The 20,902-nt window shown below is 31.0% G+C and overlaps 2 protein-coding genes across 4 annotated transcripts; both read right to left on the bottom strand.

Annotated features, from left to right (window-relative positions):
• Positions 1–916: 916 nt before the first annotated feature.
• On the bottom strand, positions 917–5,463 carry Ppat-Dpck (Bifunctional Phosphopantetheine adenylyltransferase - Dephospho-CoA kinase). 3 transcript variants are annotated; one of them, XM_088182971.1, is made up of 10 exons: positions 5,368–5,463; positions 4,964–5,145; positions 4,718–4,904; positions 4,405–4,596; positions 4,187–4,335; positions 3,921–4,121; positions 3,774–3,862; positions 3,546–3,711; positions 1,292–1,474; positions 917–1,227 (listed from the first exon to the last, which is right to left on the bottom strand). In XM_088182971.1, exons 1-10 carry the CDS (start codon positions 5,402–5,404, stop codon positions 1,039–1,041), a joined length of 1,575 nt encoding a protein of 524 aa, XP_088039097.1. In that variant the 5' UTR covers positions 5,405–5,463; the 3' UTR covers positions 917–1,038. The 3 variants fall into 3 exon arrangements, with proteins under 3 accessions (XP_088039097.1, XP_088039094.1, XP_088039107.1); XM_088182968.1 differs by having other exon boundaries at positions 5,324–5,441; XM_088182981.1 differs by having other exon boundaries at positions 5,372–5,431.
• A 1,383-nt stretch (positions 5,464–6,846) lies between these two features.
• Positions 6,847–18,838, bottom strand: Mdr50 (Multi drug resistance 50). Its single transcript, XM_088181916.1, has 24 exons — positions 18,738–18,838; positions 17,229–17,325; positions 17,061–17,163; positions 16,323–16,610; positions 16,096–16,196; positions 15,859–16,030; positions 15,334–15,505; positions 14,399–14,523; positions 14,103–14,327; positions 13,908–14,033; positions 13,580–13,783; positions 13,345–13,515; positions 13,095–13,281; positions 12,944–13,026; positions 11,466–11,627; positions 11,293–11,397; positions 11,073–11,234; positions 10,805–11,008; positions 8,480–8,721; positions 8,261–8,420; positions 8,002–8,196; positions 7,407–7,613; positions 7,195–7,341; positions 6,847–7,135 (listed from the first exon to the last, which is right to left on the bottom strand). Exons 2-24 carry the CDS (start codon positions 17,306–17,308, stop codon positions 6,935–6,937), a joined length of 3,822 nt encoding a protein of 1,273 aa, XP_088038042.1. The 5' UTR covers positions 17,309–17,325; positions 18,738–18,838; the 3' UTR covers positions 6,847–6,934.
• Between the last annotated feature and the right edge of the window lie 2,064 nt (positions 18,839–20,902).

The following is a 20,902-nucleotide window of genomic DNA, read 5'->3' on the forward strand; positions in this document are numbered from 1 at the left end:
AGAATCCACTTCGCATCTCCAGTAACAATATAGCTCAAAAGTAAATCTTTCTGTTCTAGAATCATTAATGATTGGCATATTGAGATACGCTACGCGGGGTTTTCGTCAGACAATTTATGAGCTATTCTGCAAATTAATACCTTTCCTATTTTTTTAAATGTCTGTGGACTGATGTAGACGACACGTTGAACTTTCGTGCTAGCTTCCATACCGTTAATCTGGGATCTGCTATGATGGCAGCCCTAATATCCTCACTAACAACCCGCCCATACGTAGATATTCAATGTAAAAATCCAGGAACGAAATTTTTAGAACCAACTGCCCATTGCATTATATATTTTTAGCTGCTATTGACCGAGTTGAAACTCATAAAGCATAATATAGCTTAACTGAGATTATTTTATCTCCACTGCCATTGTTGATTTAATATTGAAAATATCGAAACCAAAAATATCCCATTAATAACGAACATCGTTGATACGACTACTGTTAACAAACACCGAAAGAACACTAAAATTATTGTTAATTTTTCAAAAAGGTATACATTTTTGCAAATGTAAGAAAAAAACGCACTTATGGAACAACCTATTATATTAATTAAAGTAATAATTTTACCATCACTGCCGATATATCATCTTCAACTGAATCGTTTTTATATATTGTATAAGAATGTACAGAATTCAGTAACACAATACAAATAATCCCAATTATAAAAGACATGTTGAGCTTTTACGTGAATGTTTTTGAATAAGATATTTTTTGGTATTAATCTTTATATATCTACTATAATTACATAATTACATATAATATTTCAATATTCAATGCTCATGTAGTCATTACTGAGTTTGAAAATCACATGGGAATTGAATAATAAATGTGATTAAAATGTACTATTCTAATATTATATAAAAATATATTTATTTATTCATATTAGAATACAAAAATAATAGTATTTGAACAATCAACATATACAATTGAATTAAACGATTAACAATATCCAATTTACCCAAAAAAATACAACATTAACAACAATATCTTTCATTTTAAATATTTGTGCAAATTATCCCATGCCTTTTTGACTTGCGTAGAAGTAAACTCATACTTCCAATATGATGAAAATACAACATTAGCAATGGCAATTTGTTCTGCGTTACTCGGTTGAGAAATAAGTCGCGATTTGGCCGCTTCTTCCGATAAGTTGTTCCTCTCCATCATTCTTTTAATTGCCTAAAAATATCAAGATAATCATCAATAACGCTATAAATTATCCATGCATTCAAATAAATATTACTTCTTCAGGCGGAATGATGCTAGTCCATACTTGATGGCAATATTGATGCCAGTTTGCTTGTAGCAAAACAGCGGCTTCCATAACCACAATTTTATAACCTTCATTGCCCAACTGTTCGACCTGCTTCCTGGCAAAATCTATTATAGCAGGCCACATGAGATTGTTTAGTTCAATCAACCTAGACTGGTTTAAATAGCAACATATGTAGATCAATAAATTAAATTATAATATTTCATAACTCATGTTAATATCTCGATACATATCGTCAGTTTGGAAAAAGAGCATTAGGACTCTAAATGTTGGTATGAAACGACTGCTGATCAATATATATAAATTTATAGATAGCGTTTGTGTTGCCAGTCATTGTGAGTAAAATCCCTACGTTTATTTATTTAAATTAAAACTATAGTCACAATGGTCAAAAAACAATACAAAGTATATAAAAAAATATAAGAGTCTCCTATATCTATCTTACAGACATGGTTCACCATACTGAAATTTTATTTATTTATTTTTAAAAGAATCATACATTTCCAACAGATTGTTTAGAATTAAAAAAAATAACGAATATTCTGAATTAAAAGAAATAAAAGCTGGAGTCCTACAAGGAAGTGTCCTAGGGCCGATACTATATGTGTTATACACGTATGATTTGCCACAATCGCAAAATTTGCGGATGATACAGCAATCCTGACAGTGGGGAAAGAAATAGCGAATACTATTGAAAACCTTCAACAAGCTGCTGACAGGATCACCAAATGGAGCGAAAAATGTAAAATAAAGTTGAATGAATTAAATTATCGGTACATATCAACTTCACCAATAAAAATATAACTGATCAATTGCAAATTTTAATAAACGGCAACACTATCCTATTTGGAAATACCTTGGCATGACCTTGGACATCAAACTGCAGTGGAAGAAACATATAAAAAAAAAAAAAAGATCTTGAAATAAAATATAGCAAGCTATATTGGCTTATGGGATGAAATTCTAAGCTATCAATATACAATAAAATCAAGATATACAATCTAATCCTGAAACCAGTTTGGGTCTACGGCATTCAACTCTAGGGATGCCAAATAGTGCCATGTTAGAATGGTTAAAAAAATTCAAAATAAAGTGTTATAAAACATTGTGAATGTACCGTGGTATGTTCATGATAGAGACATACATCGTGACCTAGGTGTAGAAGATGTCGCCAGTACTATAAGACGTTTTGTTGCTAAGCACCAAACATCGCTCCAACAACACGTCAACACCGAGGCAGTAATATCCTCAATGTGGACAACTTGAAAAGACGGCTGAAGAGAACTAAGCCCTTCGAACTGGTCTAGTTATGATTACTGAAATTCATTTACTATTAGTGATTGTGTAGTGTATATAACAAAAAAATTTGGACGCCAATGGCTGAACATTAAATAATATAATTATATTAAATAATAATAATATAACAAAAAAGAACATTAAATGAACATTAAAATAATATATAAAAAAATAACATTAAATGAAGTAAAATTAAAACCCTCTCTTCATAATAAAGATAAACATGAAGTTGTTTTGCAAAAGTCGTTTATATGTAGAGAAATCCTTCACTTGCTCTCAAAAGTGATTCCGAAAGATAGAGAATGTAACAACTAATAAATTTTTTTAAGCATGTACTAAATGTAAAAAGATTCTGTGTGGAAAGTGTACTAATAAAATTTAATATGTTCGTAGAAATTATTCCGAATTGTTGAGTATATTATTTTTATTGTCACTTTACCATTTTACTTGTAATAATATTTATGTTTGTATATTATGTCTATTTTAGTCTTATAGTTAAATGAATTATTTAAAAATAAAAAATAAGTACTTGTGTTTATCCGTCAATTTTTCGGGTGTCCATAAAAATAGGTATATAAAAAATACCACTAACCTAGTGCTAATGTAAAAAATAATATTATAATAGTATTTTTAACAATATTATTGTGAAAAATATCATTTTTGATTGTTTCCAATTTAGATAATATTTCTCTTAAGATTATACCCCAACATTTTACATTCTTGTATCTTTTTCCAAACTGACAATAGTAACACAGTATAAAAGATTTATTTTTGATCTTTTTTATTTATTATTACTAATTGTAAACTGCATTTCTTTACTAGATATGTAAAATTAAATAAACGACTCAATATATATTTTTAATCACAGCAGAATTTACCAATCTCGAATTTATGCATAGAACTAATAGATTTTAATTATTATATTTACAGGATCATTGAAGACAATACTTCCGAGTTCTTTCCTATCGACTTCGCCGCGTTCGTTAATAACGTGTTGACCAAAATTTTCTGCGATAGTAGCATTCATTGGAGTGCCAGGCATGTAAAGCTCGTGAGCGATTAGATCGCAGTTTACAATTCCAGCACCAAGCTCCCTAAAATATCAATTTAAATTAATAACCAAAGAATTAAAATTCTATAATGAATCACCACATACTTCAAACGTTTAGTGATGTTTGTCTTTCCGCTTGCAATACCACCAGTAAGACCAATCACATACGGCGACGATGGAATAATTAAATTTTCCTGAACACATAAATTTTAAGAAAGGATTTTTAAGAAAGACAAAATCATTGAATCAAACCTTCGGTTCTTTGATTGTAGTTCCGAGCAATCTCATCCTTCTATTACTCGAGCTGACTTTAGCTTCTTCTTCGCTATGCTCATTTTTGTTTTCGTCTGCCAAATCAATGCAATGAATGGACAGTTCATTCAAGTTGTTCTCTTTCCGTTTCTTATTTACAGCATCGCCTCCTTTGATCGTCTCCTTACTGACAATCAATAGCTTGAAAAAAATTATGTTTAATTATATTTCATATTATTAATAGTATAAATGTTATTTATTAAAACCTCCAATTTCGCATCATCTTTAGTGGGTCCATAAACATCTTGTATTGGAACTACATTATATTCTAAAGTCGGGTCTATATCATTTAAGAACAATTTTACATTATCAATTCTCAAGCTCAACGGTTCAATTATTTCCCATAACTTCTTTGCTGTAATACATATAATTTAATTATTCAACTTGTTTATTAATATAATAGTGAGAATATTAAATATATTACATTTGATCATATTGACATCTGTAACTCCTACAGTTAAACCTTTCCTAACTCGCAACACGCCTTCCGATAATAAAATTTTGTGACCGTTATGAAGTCTATCAAACGTTCCGCCTAAAGCTGCATAATCAAAGATAACATCGTCAGATTTAATTGTATTATTGTCGTCTATTATATTTGCCATAGGTTCAGCATCTATAATAAAATATAAAATGATTACATAACACATATTTTTCACAATCTTAAACTGATAAAATTGTTTATATAAAAACATAAATCAAATTAACTATGACAGCAATTATAAATCATCACACACCCAATTTGATTATATTAAAGTTATGGTTCAACTTTGATACGCAACCCTTCACGAAATCGGTAGAGAGCGTCTGTTGATTATCAATCATTATGACGTCGATCGGAAAGTATGTATCAATAGTACTCTTGGAATCCTTCAAGTTTCCCAATAATACTCTAACGTCGAGCTTTTCGCAAGATCTAGTCGCCTACAAATATTACACATTAAATATTAAGATCGTATATGATATTAATAGTCATCACTTACGTGTTTGTATATTCCGTTGATCCATTTGCTGTACTTTAGAATTGGTAGTGATTTGTCTGATATAGATACGTATAACGTATCGCTAACGTATTTTGTGACATTACTAAGCATGTTGGGAATCTTAGATGAGTTCGATATGAACAATAGTCCTGTCTTAGCCATTTTTTTATTCAAATTATAATCTACGAAAATATTATATTATTAATACGTATAAAAGTAAACCAAGTTAGATTTAAATTCAAAATGATTTATTAACTAATACATTTGTATGATAAATTAATATAATTTGGTAAACAAAATGGTAAAATAAAATATTCTAGTTTTTGTTTATAATAATTATTGTTAATAAATCAAACTAACCGACTGTGGTGAAATGAAAATAAAATAATAGGAATGTGAAGAACCTGCCGCTGAACATCGATCACTGCCGGTCGGAGACATTTGACTTTTGACATCTGTCAGATTCAGGGCTGCCAGTATAAAAAAATATTTGCGCTTGCGCGATAACGACTTAGTTTTGCTTTATCATCGTCTTTATGATAAGCATAGAAATCTTTTATGCAATAAATAATATTTTTTTTAATCAGTAACAAAAATTATAGAAAAAAGTAAAGTAAATATTTCTAATATCTTTTTCCCCTTAATCCTCTCATCCACGAATCAAAACTAGAGTAGATTTTTTTACTGTATATATCATAAAAAAAAGATCGATTAAAAGATAAATAATAAATTTTATTGATGTAGCGGTTTTTTATCAACAAGTGTTTCAACCTGCACAAATGGAGACCACATGTATCTTTTTATAGGTATGAAATTAAAAATTAAATATATAGCAGATATATTATTTATTATTCAAAAACTAAAATATTAGTTTGCTTTGTTTTTTCTGATGAGGTATATTTCCACCTCTGTATATGTTAATAAGCAAAAGTGCGAGTAAATTCATCATTTGCTTCACGAGGAGCCATTATATGCCCAAAAAATGACTGTTTGGTGGCATTGTGGTTAGGCAGCGTCATTGGGCCTTACTTTTTTAAAAACGATTAAGATTGGACTGTAATCTTGAGCGCTATAGGCGCATGATAACTGTATATTTTTGGCATGAAATCGAAAAGATTAATGTGGAACACATGTGGTTTCAACAAGATGGTGCAATTTTCCATACATCTGGTGCAATGTGGTTGGATGTTTTGCATGAAAAGTTCTCAGGTCGCATTATTCCAAGTTTTGGTGACGTCAACTGGCCACCAAGATCATATGATTTTGTGGGGTTACGCTAAAAGTCGTGTCTACGCCGACAAACTCGAAACCTTTGACACCTAAAAACCAACATTCACCAAGAGCCGAGAGACCGCTCGAAATGTACAAATAAGTAATCGGAAGAATTGGTTGCTCCAAAAGATCGAAAGGTGACAATTTAATTAATATTATTTTTCATTTTTAATGAAACACATCAAATGTTCGATTAATAAAAAAAATCCGAATTTTTTTAATGTTCGGAAACTGAAGTTGGATTACATTTATCATATTTTACACATTTAAAATAAGTTTTGCAAGTTTTTGCAAGTGAGGTTCATTCCTTGATTGTGTTGTGATAAAAAAATTAGCAATGATACTCTGATGCTACGATATTTCAGAGTATTTTTTTGCATCTCCAATTTGTTTTATGTGTTTTACAAACAATTGTCAGGATCCAACTTCATTGTTCTCATTCTTAATAATTTGTTGATAGAAGGGGGGGGCATGAGCTTCATTTTGTATAATTTATCAAAATAAACCCATACGCCATGAGCCAAAGCTGCTTTTTTTGGTTGGTAGTATATTATTTAGCATGTTTAAATAATAATTCATACTCAATATTAACAATGTAACAAGATTTTCGTTTTACTTTTATTATCACAGAACAATACAAAACATACACTATTTAATATTTTAAATATAATAAATACTAATTAAACTATAACAAATGTTTTAAACAGTTTTGCTCGATTGAGTGTATAATTTATAATAGATGCCTCTTCTGTGCAATAGTTCTCCGTGCGTTCCGGATTCTGCAATGCGACCTTCGTTGAATACGCAGATCAAATCAGCATCTTTGATTGTCGTCAAACGATGAGCTATGGTGATGCACGTTCTTCCAATCTTGGCTTGATCTAGAGCTTCTTGCACAACCTGTAATTCAAAATTGTTAGATATTCAATTATTTTTAATCATAATCTCAAACAACAGACCTTTTCACTCTCGGTGTCCAAAGCTGACGTCGCTTCGTCTAATAGAAGCACACGAGGATTACGAAGTAAAGCTCTAGCGATTGCTACTCTTTGTTTTTGACCACCCGATAACTGTGCTCCTTTAGTTCCAAGACTTGTTTCGTAGCCCTATAATAGGAATAATTAATAAATTATGGAATGCAGATAAAGATAAAATTCAACAATTTACTTACCATCGGTAATGATGTAATAAATTTATGTATATTGGCTTTCATAGCAGCTTCGATTATCTCTTGTTGTGTCACTTCGCGACTGTTATCGCCATATGCTATATTTTCTCCAATCGTACGATCGAAAAGAATCGGTTCTTGCGACACAATACCGAGGTTGCGTCTCAATTCATTCAACATCAATTCATTGATTGGTTTATCATCTAATAACTAAATTAATGTTTTTTTAGCATTGTTGTTACATATATTATTAAATAGCTAATTTGATATCAGTTAACATTTAACTGAATCAAATATTGCATAAATTGTGTTTAATATACTAAAGAATAAATTAATTGTAATTGTCTACAATCAACATCAGATCACATCTCTCTCAAATACCATTGAGTAATTGGATTTTTAAGATAATTATTTTATATTTTTATTTGAATTCTTAACTGAAATTTATTTGATTTAAACAAACTATAATACTATATTATTATTTGCTCTATATTATGGATTATTCACTAATATATAGTAAATAAACCATAAAAAAATGGACATGTCTGGTATTGATACTAGACGTCACAAATGTGCGAAAACCCAAAGTTATACTTACAACTTGTCCGTTGGACGGATCGTAGAACCTTTCCAATAATTGAATGCACGTCGATTTACCACATCCACTTGCTCCGACGAGTGCTACTGTTTTACCTGGTTCTATAGTTAATCCCAAATTGTTCAGAACGCGAAGATAAGGTCTCGTCGGATACGCAAAATCAACGCCTTCGTATTTCACTTCCCCTTTGGTTTCCTAAATTGTCAGCGTTTCATTAGTTAACTGCTTAAAGTTATGTACACGCGTAAAAGACACCTACATAAGTACCATTTGTCGCTATTTGTGGATCGAGTATCTTCGGTATTCTGTTCATTAAATGTAAGATGTTACTGGCCGATTGAATTCCTTTCTGCATATTCGGCGCAAAAGTTAAAGCGTTAGCGACCGAGATTGTAGCCAAAATTAATGCTTGTGAGACTCTACATTAATACGAAAACGTTGTATTATATTTTAAAATAAATAATTTATACCGACTAACCTTAATACGTTAAAATACTCGACACCTTCGTTTATTATAAGATAGCCTCCGTAATAAATGGACGCAGCAAATGCGAAGAAAATCAAACTTCTAGCAATGCCGTAAACCAATCCTCTGTAATGTGTGTTCTTTTTTGCTTTAATCATAGCGGGCTCCAGTTCACGGACAAACTGATCGACAAACATTTTCTCTCGTCCGAGTGAAGCGACTGTTCTTATGCTACCGATAACGTCGACTGCAAGCTACAAGACAATTTTTTACATCAAGCTCTAATATTAAAAATTAGATAGCAAAAGGAGACTTAAGAAGAGATATGCAATCAAAGATGTAAAAAAGCTCAAGAAAATAAATGGAAAATAGCTGCAATATGATATGCTGGACCAGAACAATATCTGTAAATAATTGTAGAACCAAGAAATAGGAAGATATGATTTGCTTTTAATGTTTCATGAAAAAAGTAAACAACAAACAAATGGATAATGTACAAGCTTACTGAGTTACACAAATTACATCATCAGGGACGTTATTTCAGCTTTTTCCTGGGGGAGGGGAACTGAAGTCGTTTTTTTAATATTTCAATTTCACTAAGATTCATAGAATTTCATTAAATAACAAGTATTTTTCTGGCCGAATTCAATGGGTCCCTTATTAGAACCTACGTCGAAAGCAAAAAAATCGTACCGTTGCCGTCGCAGTGGAAACGCTCAGTTATCTAGCATTCATATTAAGATTTATATACTAATATTACGACTTCTACTGTTATCTAGAATTCATATTAATATGTATGTACTAATATTACGAAAATCGAATAAAACATATATAAACAGTTATCCCTTCTCAGAAATCAAAAATCCATGTCAAAAGCAATAAAATCATGTCGTGGCGTTACAGTGGAAACGTTTGGTACAAGAGGTTTAAAGTAAAAGAAATTGCAGAAAATAGTAGCGAAAGTTACTCAAAAATGACGATAAAGTTGATAAATCAGTAAGGATATTAATTACATATGTAATAAATTATTTTGCTTTTTATCAAATTATTGAACCATTTGTATTATTGTTTTTATTTACCAACAGGTGTCACTACATAATTTTCACTTGTTTTATATTTGTATTAGATAAATATTTATTAAATAATTATTTTTGAAAAAATTCAATCAAAATCCTAACCACTAATGTAAATTATTTTAATCGATCAAATTTCGTTTAAATATTCCTAATTAACAGTATGTAGTAAGAGAAACCTTGAAGCGTTTTTCATGGACGTCATTTCAGCTTTTTCCGGAAGGGTGGGACAAAAGTTAGCCAATCAGTGGTCGTTTTTTTAATATTTCGATTTCGTTTAAATTCATTAAATGACATGCATTTTTCTGCCTAAATTCAAAGGAATCCCTATTTAGAATCCACGTCAAAAGCAATAAAATAAAGCCGTCGCCGTTGCAGTGGAAACGCACGGTTATCTAACGTGCATATTAAGATTTTTTATTACAATATTTTGACTTACTATAAGTGATAATCAAATGAAGCATATCTAAACCGAATTTTAACCAATAGGAGAGCGCAAAAAGTCAAAAATCCACGTCAAAGGCAATAAAATCGTGCCGTCGCAGTGGGAACTCTCGTTATGAACGGGAATGCCTATTGACAATCGGTCAATGGTACTTTGTCATATAAGGAACGTCTTAGAATTTGAGAAAGCGGTTCAACAATGGTCACGCTGAGTCTCGTTCGGTATTGTTACGTGTATCTTTATCAACATCTTGCCTTGACTACAAGGTATCGCTTATAAAGGTTCACCCGAAAGACAAACTTTTGCTTCGTTCGAAATATTGGTGGTTCAAGAGAACAGTCATTAGTCTAAGTAAGTATACTCTTTCATTCGTCAAAACTTCATTCAAAGAAACGTGTAAGACTGAATTGCAATACCGGTAGTACTGGTATTGGAGCAAAAATTGACATTTGATACTACCGGTATTACCAAATGAAATACCGGTATTGACTGTTTTACTCTCAGTAATACCAGTATTGAAAATTTCGGTTTTATTGTAATCCTTATATAAGAATTACATCAGCGCTACTAGAACTAAGACAAAGAGAGCGGTAGAGACCAGAGATCAGAGAGACTCGCACAATTGCGAGGCATTAACTAGGACTACAAGCATCGCCAATGCGAAGAATCTATTACAATACTTTACATCGTTCGTGACAATTTGTTACCGCCCTTTTGAATCAGTGTGGACTATTCATCATATTGCTAATCAAACTACATATAAAACAGCTTTTCCAGCGTTTAACTAGCAAGTATAAAGTAAATTAATATCATAAATACCTTTGTACTCCTCTCCATCGCTTTTGATGAACCAAAACTTTCTGATTTAATGACCTGTTTATGCATCACGGTGGCTCCTAAAGTGAACGGCATGAACGATAGAGCCACAAGTCCAAGGCGCCATTCAAAGAATATAGAAAGAGAAATAGCTAGGACTAGCGTAGCCATAGATTGGATTATAGTACCAACACGCTGTCCTGTTGCCTGTTTATAAATGTATTAATTAGTTTTATTTATAACAATAACATCAATATTGACTATAAATTACCCCTTGAACGGCGCTGGCTTCTCCAGAGAGCCTTGCACATAAAGCACCAGTGGCATTTCTTTTATCGTCAAAATATCCTATTTCTTGATTTAACATAGCTTCGAAAGCATCTCCTCTAAGCCGCATAGTCATTCTCTCTCCGGCAATACCAAACATAAAGATCTATGAAAAAAAATGCTTTATTGGGCTACAAAATTAATAATAAAACCTTATCGTTTACCGATAAAAATGTTGCTGTGCCAGTGATAAAGCCAGTGATCACAAAAATCATACAAAAGAAATCAGTCGTTTCACGTATTTTATCTGGATCACCCTTGCCGAATTCCTGAAATGGTTTTGTTTCATGTTTCAGATTGTGCCTGATAGAATAATATACTCAAAATGTATACTTACGCCTATGATTTCGCCGAATAATACAGAAAAGACAGGCATTGCTGATCCCATCAAGAACGAACAGAAACATGCCAATGTTACAAACTGCCAATCGGGTTTATTCAATCTGATTATTTTCCATAATGGTAGTGTAACTGGTATATCATCTTCATCTGGTAAGACCTTTAATTGAGGAAAAAAAAAAAAAGGAAATGAAAATTATTAAAATTATTATAATTTTATTATTTAAAAAAAAAATACTAATATGCAGGACTTATTTTTCATGCAACGCGGTGGAACGGCGTTCCGGCACCTTTTTTACGGTACTTTTGCTGTTTAAAAATCGATTGATAATCTGCATAACATTTTATTTCTTTATTTTTACGCAAATATAACGTCATTATTTTTATTTTTAAGTGTTTAAGTTTAACCTCAAGTTTAAAAATGAAAAAAATTTCGGTTACTTCTCAATCGCCGATCCCACTAAAAAAAGACCACAACAATAACTGAAACGACGACAGAATATATGGCAATATTGAAATATAAAAAGATAAGAAGCTACAATTTAATTCACGATTTTTTTACAATACTACGATTTCTAAATCGAATTTTGACCAATAAGAGAGTGCAAAAAACAATTATCAATTCTCAGAAGTCAAAAGCCCTCGTCAAAAGCAATAAAATCGTGCCAGCCCTGTCGCAATGGGAACGCTCGGCAATGAGCGTTCCCACTGCGACGGCGCCGACACGATTTTATAGCTTTTGACGTCAATTTTTGATTTCTGAGAAGTGATAATTGTTTTTGCGCCCTCCTATCAATCAAATTTCGATTTAAATACACTTTTACCAATACTCCCATATCAGAAGTTCGTAGTAATATCGGTAGAGACAGCTATCATATTTTTAAAACATAGTGTAAAGCCCAAATGAAGACAAACTATGGGGCAATCTGCAAGATACGACGCCTGTCTGCACTTCTCCTTCCTTGAGTTGGCTTACCTTGTATTTTTGACTTGATCTAATAACGGTTTTAGAACTTTCATTTTGTTAGGTTTGGGTTTGAGCAGCAAATAGACGTATCGCGACTGTCAAATTGAGTTTTATATACATTATAGCGCAGTATATATTTTCACCAGCGCCTATCAGTTAAATAATATATATCTACTGGTGAAAATGCATTTGGGCTTCACTAGCAAAAATATAACTTCCCAGATAAAATATATTTTCACTGGTAAAACTACTATATATATCTATGGGTGAAAATGTATTCTGAGTTGATTTTACTGAAATTATATATTTAAAAAAATATTTTCCGTGTATTGTTTTTTTAATTATTTTTTTCGACTTCCAGTGAACTTTCGGCACTTTTTTTGTATAAAAGGCTTTGTTCATATGTATCTTTCAGACATGATTTAAATAAAAAAATACCTGAGATTTTAACCAGCAATGAAAAAGCAATGCTTATGCCATAATTTTCTCAAACGAGAATTTAAACTTACTTGAGTATCTGGAATTTTATCTTCCTCTTCACTACGGTCACTCATTATACTTATAGTTCTATCTTTCCTGCGTTCCAAAATATCTGTGTACATTAGAATATTATAATATTTGCCATATGATCGAATTATCCTTTTGTTCGTTTTTCGTTACCATTTTCATCAGCTTTGGGACCGATTTGAGCCATCACAAGTTTGTAATAATGTCCATTCAAACTCATCAACTGCTCGTGAGATCCTTGCTCAACAACCTTTCCTTCGTGCAATGCGATAATCACATCTGCGTTTCTAATTGTGGAAAGTCTATGTGCGACGATGATCGTAGTACGTCCTTCACCTGCCTTTAATTATATTTTTTTAATACACTATAATTAAAATAATTTTAATATGTACAAAATATTTACTTTATCGAGAGCTTTCTGTACTTTAGCTTCACTGGTATTGTCTAAAGCTGAAGTAGCTTCATCTAAGAGTAATATTTTAGGATTTCTGACTAGAGCGCGAGCGATTGCGATACGTTGCTTCTGTCCACCAGACAATTGAGTGCCTCTTTCGCCAACCAAAGTTTCATAGCCCTGGAAATATAGATAAAGCTCAGTTTAATATTCCCACATACATAAACTTGTTATAGTGACTCACTTCTGGCAACGTTTTGATAAAGTCATGAGCGTTCGATTGACGTGCAGCATTTTCTATGTCAGTCTTGGTAGCGCTTTCCAAACCGTATCTAATATTTTCTCCAATCGTTGTGTTAAATAATACTGGTTCCTGACCAACAACGCCAATTTTACTTCTCAACCAAGTAACTGATAGTTCCCTCAAGTCTTTATCATCCAGTGTTACCTATTGATGGTGTAAAATTAATACATTATGCATTTTTGACGTTTTAAAATAAAATAAAATATTCTACACCAAATTGCGATAACATAGGCCAATTGCTATATTGATATTTTCACATATCACTTACACTTCCTTGAAGAGGATCATAAAATCTTTGCACAAGTTGAATACACGTGGACTTTCCGCAGCCAGATCCACCGACAATGGCGACAGTCTCGCCGCTTTTTATATCCAAGTTCAATCCCTTCAAAATCTAAAATAGAAGATAAAACCATGATTAAAACTAGTTTATAAACACTTACCAAAGTTATATTATGTTTACTTCGGTATCAGGCCTTGAGGGATAGTTAAAAAATACGTTTTTGAAAGACAAGTTGCCTATGCACTCTGTAGGTATTTCTCCTCTCTCGGCGAGAGGGTCAATAATGGGAATGTTTTCGATAACTGAGAATACTTTAGCGCCAGCACCTTTAGCCATGCCAAATATTTCAATAAAAGGTGTAGACATTCCAAAGTTCATTGTGCCCATTAATACACCGAAGAATACCTATGAAAAAGCAACATTTTAAAGCCATAAATCAGCAAATATTATATAAAAATGTATTGTTTCATACTTACAGACACCATAACTGAAGTGTTATACGTTCCATCTATAACTAATCCGACGCCGTACCAAAACGACAATGCATAAGTGCAATAAATAGACAAGAATAGTACGCCAATACCAATACCGGTGAATAAATCTAAAAATATGTATAAATTTATATTATGTTACAGTTCAACCTCGTTTATATTATATATTAATCATATTTGAACACAGATTTTAAAAAGTTATCTTATCAACTGTAAGATTTTTTTATTAATTTTCTATATCTACAACAAGTAGTCAAGCTTTGAAAACAATGCATAGAAACTACATTTTATAAGAACCTAGATTCGATTTTATACACTATCGAAGTCATTCATTTATCAAAGGATATTTTAATCTATTCAAATTTCAGTATTGGCCATGATAGCATTGACTACTGTTCTACAAGGACAAACGTCTCAAGCGTGACGTCATCAATAAAAGGGATTCCAATCGCTTCAAGTATATGAACGAATCTTAGTACCTGTATTTTTATATAGTAACGCTCTTTTTAATATAAAAAATAGATTTTAAACGAATTTTTAATATAAAATATAGTTTCAACTAATATTCACATACAATAAATTCAAATATTTCGCTTCAGAGTTGTCTGGTGAAATGTTTGGACCATTATTACAAACGGTGAGGAGCTACAGGAAAGAACTTCATATAATTTTACTAGAACCTGCCAGAAAAATTATATTTTCACTCGTAAAAATATATATCTACCGGTGAAAATGTATTCCGACATGATTTTAGTGAAATAGAATATTTTTAAATATCAAGATAAATTCGAGGCTGTTTATTTTTTTCATTTTCTTATAACTAAAGTTTTGTTAGATTTAAGAAGTCATTTTGATTGGCCTTCTTTACAAAGGCAGTATAAAAATCATATACATATAAATAGAAAAAAAATTAAACATACTTCTTTTAATGTTTATGTTTTTGGCATCGACCAAGTTGTCTCTATAACGTAGAACTTCTTTCTGTTGCCCTCCAAATGCAACAACTGTACGGATACCACTCAATACTTCTTCTGCTATGGCGCCGGCTACGCCATATGCACGAGATTCCTTTTTAGAAAGCCTGGAGGAAACCTTAAAAAATCATTTTAATTTCATACAGATTATTAACTAAAATATAGGTGACCCATAAATCACTTTTAAAATTAAATACCAATATGTTTTTTTAATTATTCATATAAAATAAAGAGAATTAGTTGTCTCAAATATAGAAAGTTATTTGACATACATGAAAATCGCCGCACGAGCGTTTTGCTTTTGTCTTTTGACACGTACTTACTCAACCGGGCATCTGTCCCAAGCAATGATCGCGCCGAGGATAAAAAGTTATAAACTAGCTCGAACTATTTAATTTGTTGTTATTTTTAAATATACATTTTTCAATAGTGACTTATAGACCATTTAATATATATTTTCAAGACACTCACCACACCGACTGTCCCGACAGAAATGAGCGTTATAGGGAAAGACGCAAGACATACTAAAGCCAGCCTCCATCCTCTAGCTAAAGCTAGAACGACACAGCTGATGAATGACACCCAATAATGGAAACAAGTTGTAGACTTTTCCCCGATTCCGTCTTCCAATTTGAGTAGATCGCTAAAGATATACACGCATTATTATCATTGATAGAGTGACTAAAATAAAGTTCAATAATTACTAACTCAGTCATCCTAGATGCGAAGTCACCGGATGAATTTAAATCATAGTACGCTATATCTTGATTCAACGCTGCTTCCAAAAATCTTTTCCTTATTGTGAAAATCTGCCATATTTTACTACATTAGTATAATATAATATCATATCATATCATATGTGCATGTAGGTACCACTGTATTAAATGACATACTTTCGTACAAATCAAGTTACTAATTATATGTTTTTTATGTACCTGATTGTGAGCCGTGTAATTGGATAGGGTAGTCGATAAATAACTGAAGACAAATAGTATGCATCCCAGTCCTATGTTCCTCAAAGCGAATAACGTGATATCATGAGCAAAATCGAAGTCATCTGGCACTAGTGCAGTTATATTTTCTTTAAGCAAACCGTAGTACACCATAGATTGGGTGAGCTCGGCAAATATCAAAGTGTTCACAGGAGCCACACAGCCTGTTATGACCGCACTTAGAAATGCGACAACTAACATAATTTTATCCGTACTTGTTGAATATCTATACTGCAATGAGAAAAAAGTTAAGGTTAGTTCCAATGTGATCAATTTATACATTTATATATATATAATTAAATTATTGAAGTGACACTCGCTCCGCATAACGAAACCGAGCATTCTCAACGCCTACTCGAACATAACTCTCAAGTCATCGACGGAAATATTTCTACTTTGAACATCTTCCCCGAAACTGTAAGAGAAGCTTTTATAATCGAGGGATTTTGTCACTGTCTTTGAAAGACACAAGAGTTTAGTGACCGTGGAACGACGTAAACGAAACCCGTGATATTTCTCTATTAGCACTTGCCGAAAGTGATTATGGATATATTATATATGTGAAGAATTATAATATTATTAAATATTGAAGAATTATATAGAATCAAAATAATATTAGAATAAACAAACCATCGATGGCAAAGTTTTCATTTCAAGCAATTTTAATGCATTTTTACATACCAATGAAAAGTAGCTAATACTCGGAGGAACAACATCCTTTTCGCCTTCAGTAGCATCTTCAGTGTTGTACTCTTTTGATTTCGTTGACGATTTGATATATGTGCTAAAATTATTATATTAATAATAGTGCCTCCGAAAATATATAATGCAAAATATACTTTAACTTACGCATCCAACGGATCCTTGTATCTCCTCAACCCATCTTCGAAATCGTTAAATTCAGCATTCAATTTGAAATCAGTGGCCATGATGTCGAAGGTGGACCCTTTATCGGACATAATCAATGATCATTAATATTTTTGTTATCTAACAAGAGATAAATGTGAAAAATTCGCATCAAAATATCTTTAGTGGTTCGGATAAATGATCCAAATAATAATTTAGATTACGTATCACGGCCGTTTTTCATTTCGTCTACTAAATACAACATCCATTATCCGATCAGTAGATGTCATAGATCAGATAACAAAAAAATTGCCGGAGATTAACATACGACAAACCGTATATGATGTATTGTGTTGCAGAAGAGCAGTATAATAATAAATGGATGTTGTAGTAATGTATTAAAATAATAATATATCTATGTTTGCTTACATCCATATTTATTGGTACACGTTGTTCTGAAATATCATTACATTGTTACAGATAGTTTTAACTAACTTAGTAAGTAATTTATAATTTTATTTCCCATCAACTACATAAAATCTTTTATTAAAGTAGCTTGATGATTTAATGTAATATATATTATGATATGTAATATATATAATATACAACTATTTTATAACATTATCATGCCTTAAAGTATATTAATTTACCATACATGGTTTATGATCGATTATACTGCGCTAGCATTCAATATCACTAAATTCTGCTACAATTTAATCTAAGGTCATTTTAAAATATTGATAACAGATTTATCTTTTTGTTTTGGGATTTTACTAGTATTTAATGAATCGATTTTGTGTACGTATCAACTAATTTACACAGTTTTAGATGAATTTTCACAATCTGATTAATTTTAATCAATGCAAATATAATCCAAACATTAACTAAACAATCTGAATGATTATTCATTGACAAAAAAACAATAGCAAACCTCATCAAAAAATCAACGAAAAACTAAATAAACCATATAAAGGTCATATGTATAAGTTTACAACTGACCTAATCTAACATAAAATAGTATGCATTTTGAGAAACTTGTGAATACGCTGACTCTGGCGCAATAGTTACGTTCAAGCGTGTATATAATCAATACATATTTTCATACATACATAACCATCAAGCAGATATTATATTAAAAACATGTATATATTATACACTAACATATTTAACGACCAAAAAATACAGATTTAAGTTCGCTGTAAAAATAATGATAGTAAATTTATATACTTCTTTTAATGCAGTGCAGTTTACTGAGTCTGTTCATTTTGCATAAAACTATCAATATTATAGTATGTCAGCTTATGGTTCTGTCTAAAGACTGTTGCTAAGGTCAATATTATTATACAATTGTTTTTTAAAACATAATATTTAAATTAATTAAATACAATACATTGGAACATAAGACTAACTACAATATTAATTTATTAAAAATAGTCTTTAAAGATTTTACAACTGGTATGAGTCACAAGATATTCATTAAATTAAACCATATATAAACAATTTTTATCTTACCTTCCTAGTCAAATCTTTACCAGCTCGGTTTAATCCAGTAGATTGTCTAGCGTGCTGAATCGTATGATACAACTTTAACAATGATTCGTGGATTTTGCCGCAATTTCGCATGTTCGAAATCTATCCAATATCGCGTCGTATCATATCAGATTAGGGTATAGATGACGATAAAGCTTAATTAATTATTAAATTCCTAATTTCGATTAAATTCGAAATACCGAATTATGTATTGTTATGTATAGTAAAAATGAACATTTCTCTATCGAAAACCATAGAATATCATGGAAACCAGTTTGATCAGTGTTGTGTTTTAGGATGGTTCAGACTTATTTAGATTTTGAATCATAAATTAAAAAAATATATAAAATAAATAGATTCAATGTTTTCAGAATGCACAGTCATAAACATTTCTCCTGTGTTGAATCATTGATTTCACCTAAAATTACCCACATCAGATTAGGAAAATAATAATCGACACATCAGATACGAAACATGTACACGTCAGTGAAGGGAAAACGGAATAATATAATATATAATATAATAAAAGAACAAATGGAAGGTTTAGTGAAAGATATTATGTACATATATTATATAATGACACTAAACTGTCCCATCGTCAGGTCAAAATTCGTATCGATTCAGATACAAAAACACCAATTGAAACAGAGACTGATTAGTTAAGAGTCCAACCTGGTTACTTAAGACGATCATTGTGCCAATATACGCTACAATGACGACTCCGATCCGATAAATCTGATTTACAGCGTAAAATAAAATATACATATAAGTAGTAATGATTAAATTGTAAATTTGTGGAAGCTGTTCGTACTACTGATACTTAAACATTCATTAACAGTAAGAAATTCAGTACAATCAGAATATACATGAATTAAATAAAACAATATGTTGAATAGTTATTATATTATTTGTACTCACATAAAATAGAAAAAAAAACAAAAGTCAATAACTCTTAAGGATTTAAAAGTTATATTTAAATAAGAAAAATAGGTTTATTCTGGATACAATTATTTGCGCAGCGTGAAAATTTAAGATATTTTACTCATAAAATAAATGTTAATATTTAAGCAGCCGCGTAACGCGACAATTACTTCAAAAAAATTCACGATGATGGACCGACGTTACAGCAGGTATATTTCCGCCATGATAGTCTACAATATGTCATCGAAGTCAAAAACGATGTCTAAAAAATAATAAAAATATAGGTACGTTTACAGCATACTGTGAAAATATAATTGAAAAACGACAGAATATTTTGTCTGTAAAAATATATTTCTAGCATAACTTTTACTTTTAATATTAGTGAAAAAATAAACTCTTAGTGTTTAATTAGAGTAAGTAAAATTTTAATCACCTTCTTTTTACTCTAACGTAGTCACTTCCAAATAATCTAATCTTACACAAATATGTGAAATGCATAGTTTATTCAATTTACAAATGATACTTCATTCGACATATTCAATTTCTACATCACATGTAGTGGCAAATCATGATTTAAAAAAAATGTATTTTTACTGTAATTGCATATATCTCACTAATCTGAAAATAAAATCATCTCATTTCACTCCTTCATACTTATCACAATATTATCGTTATCTTAAAATCGTGATTTATTGCAACTATTACTAATCAAGAATTACCGTAAATTCTTATGACTCTGCAAAATGTAATATTGTCCAGGTGTTAATGACGCACAACAGATATTTTAAAATTATATTTTATACATATTAAAAAATAATAATTAGCATAAGTATGTGAAATAAGTAAATAGATAACTATTATATTAATATTATTATTTACCATATAAAACGTATATAATAATCATAGTTCCAAGCTTCTTAATCATAACGATTTTATCAATAATCAATGCCATCCAAAGAATTTAAAGAGTTATTTGACTCTATTTATAGATAACCATAAAATTTATATAGATAAGCACTTATCGTAACCACGTGTTTTAAAATTGCTGTATTTTATGCATTAAAACGGTGTAAACACAATCAACACATTAATTTGTTAGTGAGAAACCAGACTTTTATCAAAATCTGTAAATTACTGACATCTATTTTACAAATTATTAACTATTATTACAGCTTACAATCATAAGATGTCAGTGATGTGTCACTGTGCACGGCCTAAATTGACTA

The sequence above is a fragment of the Plectrocnemia conspersa genome, unplaced genomic scaffold (genome assembly GCF_051122295.1).
Source record: "Plectrocnemia conspersa isolate PC_06_02 unplaced genomic scaffold, ASM5112229v1 ptg000001l, whole genome shotgun sequence".
NCBI lineage: Eukaryota > Metazoa > Arthropoda > Insecta > Trichoptera > Polycentropodidae > Plectrocnemia > Plectrocnemia conspersa.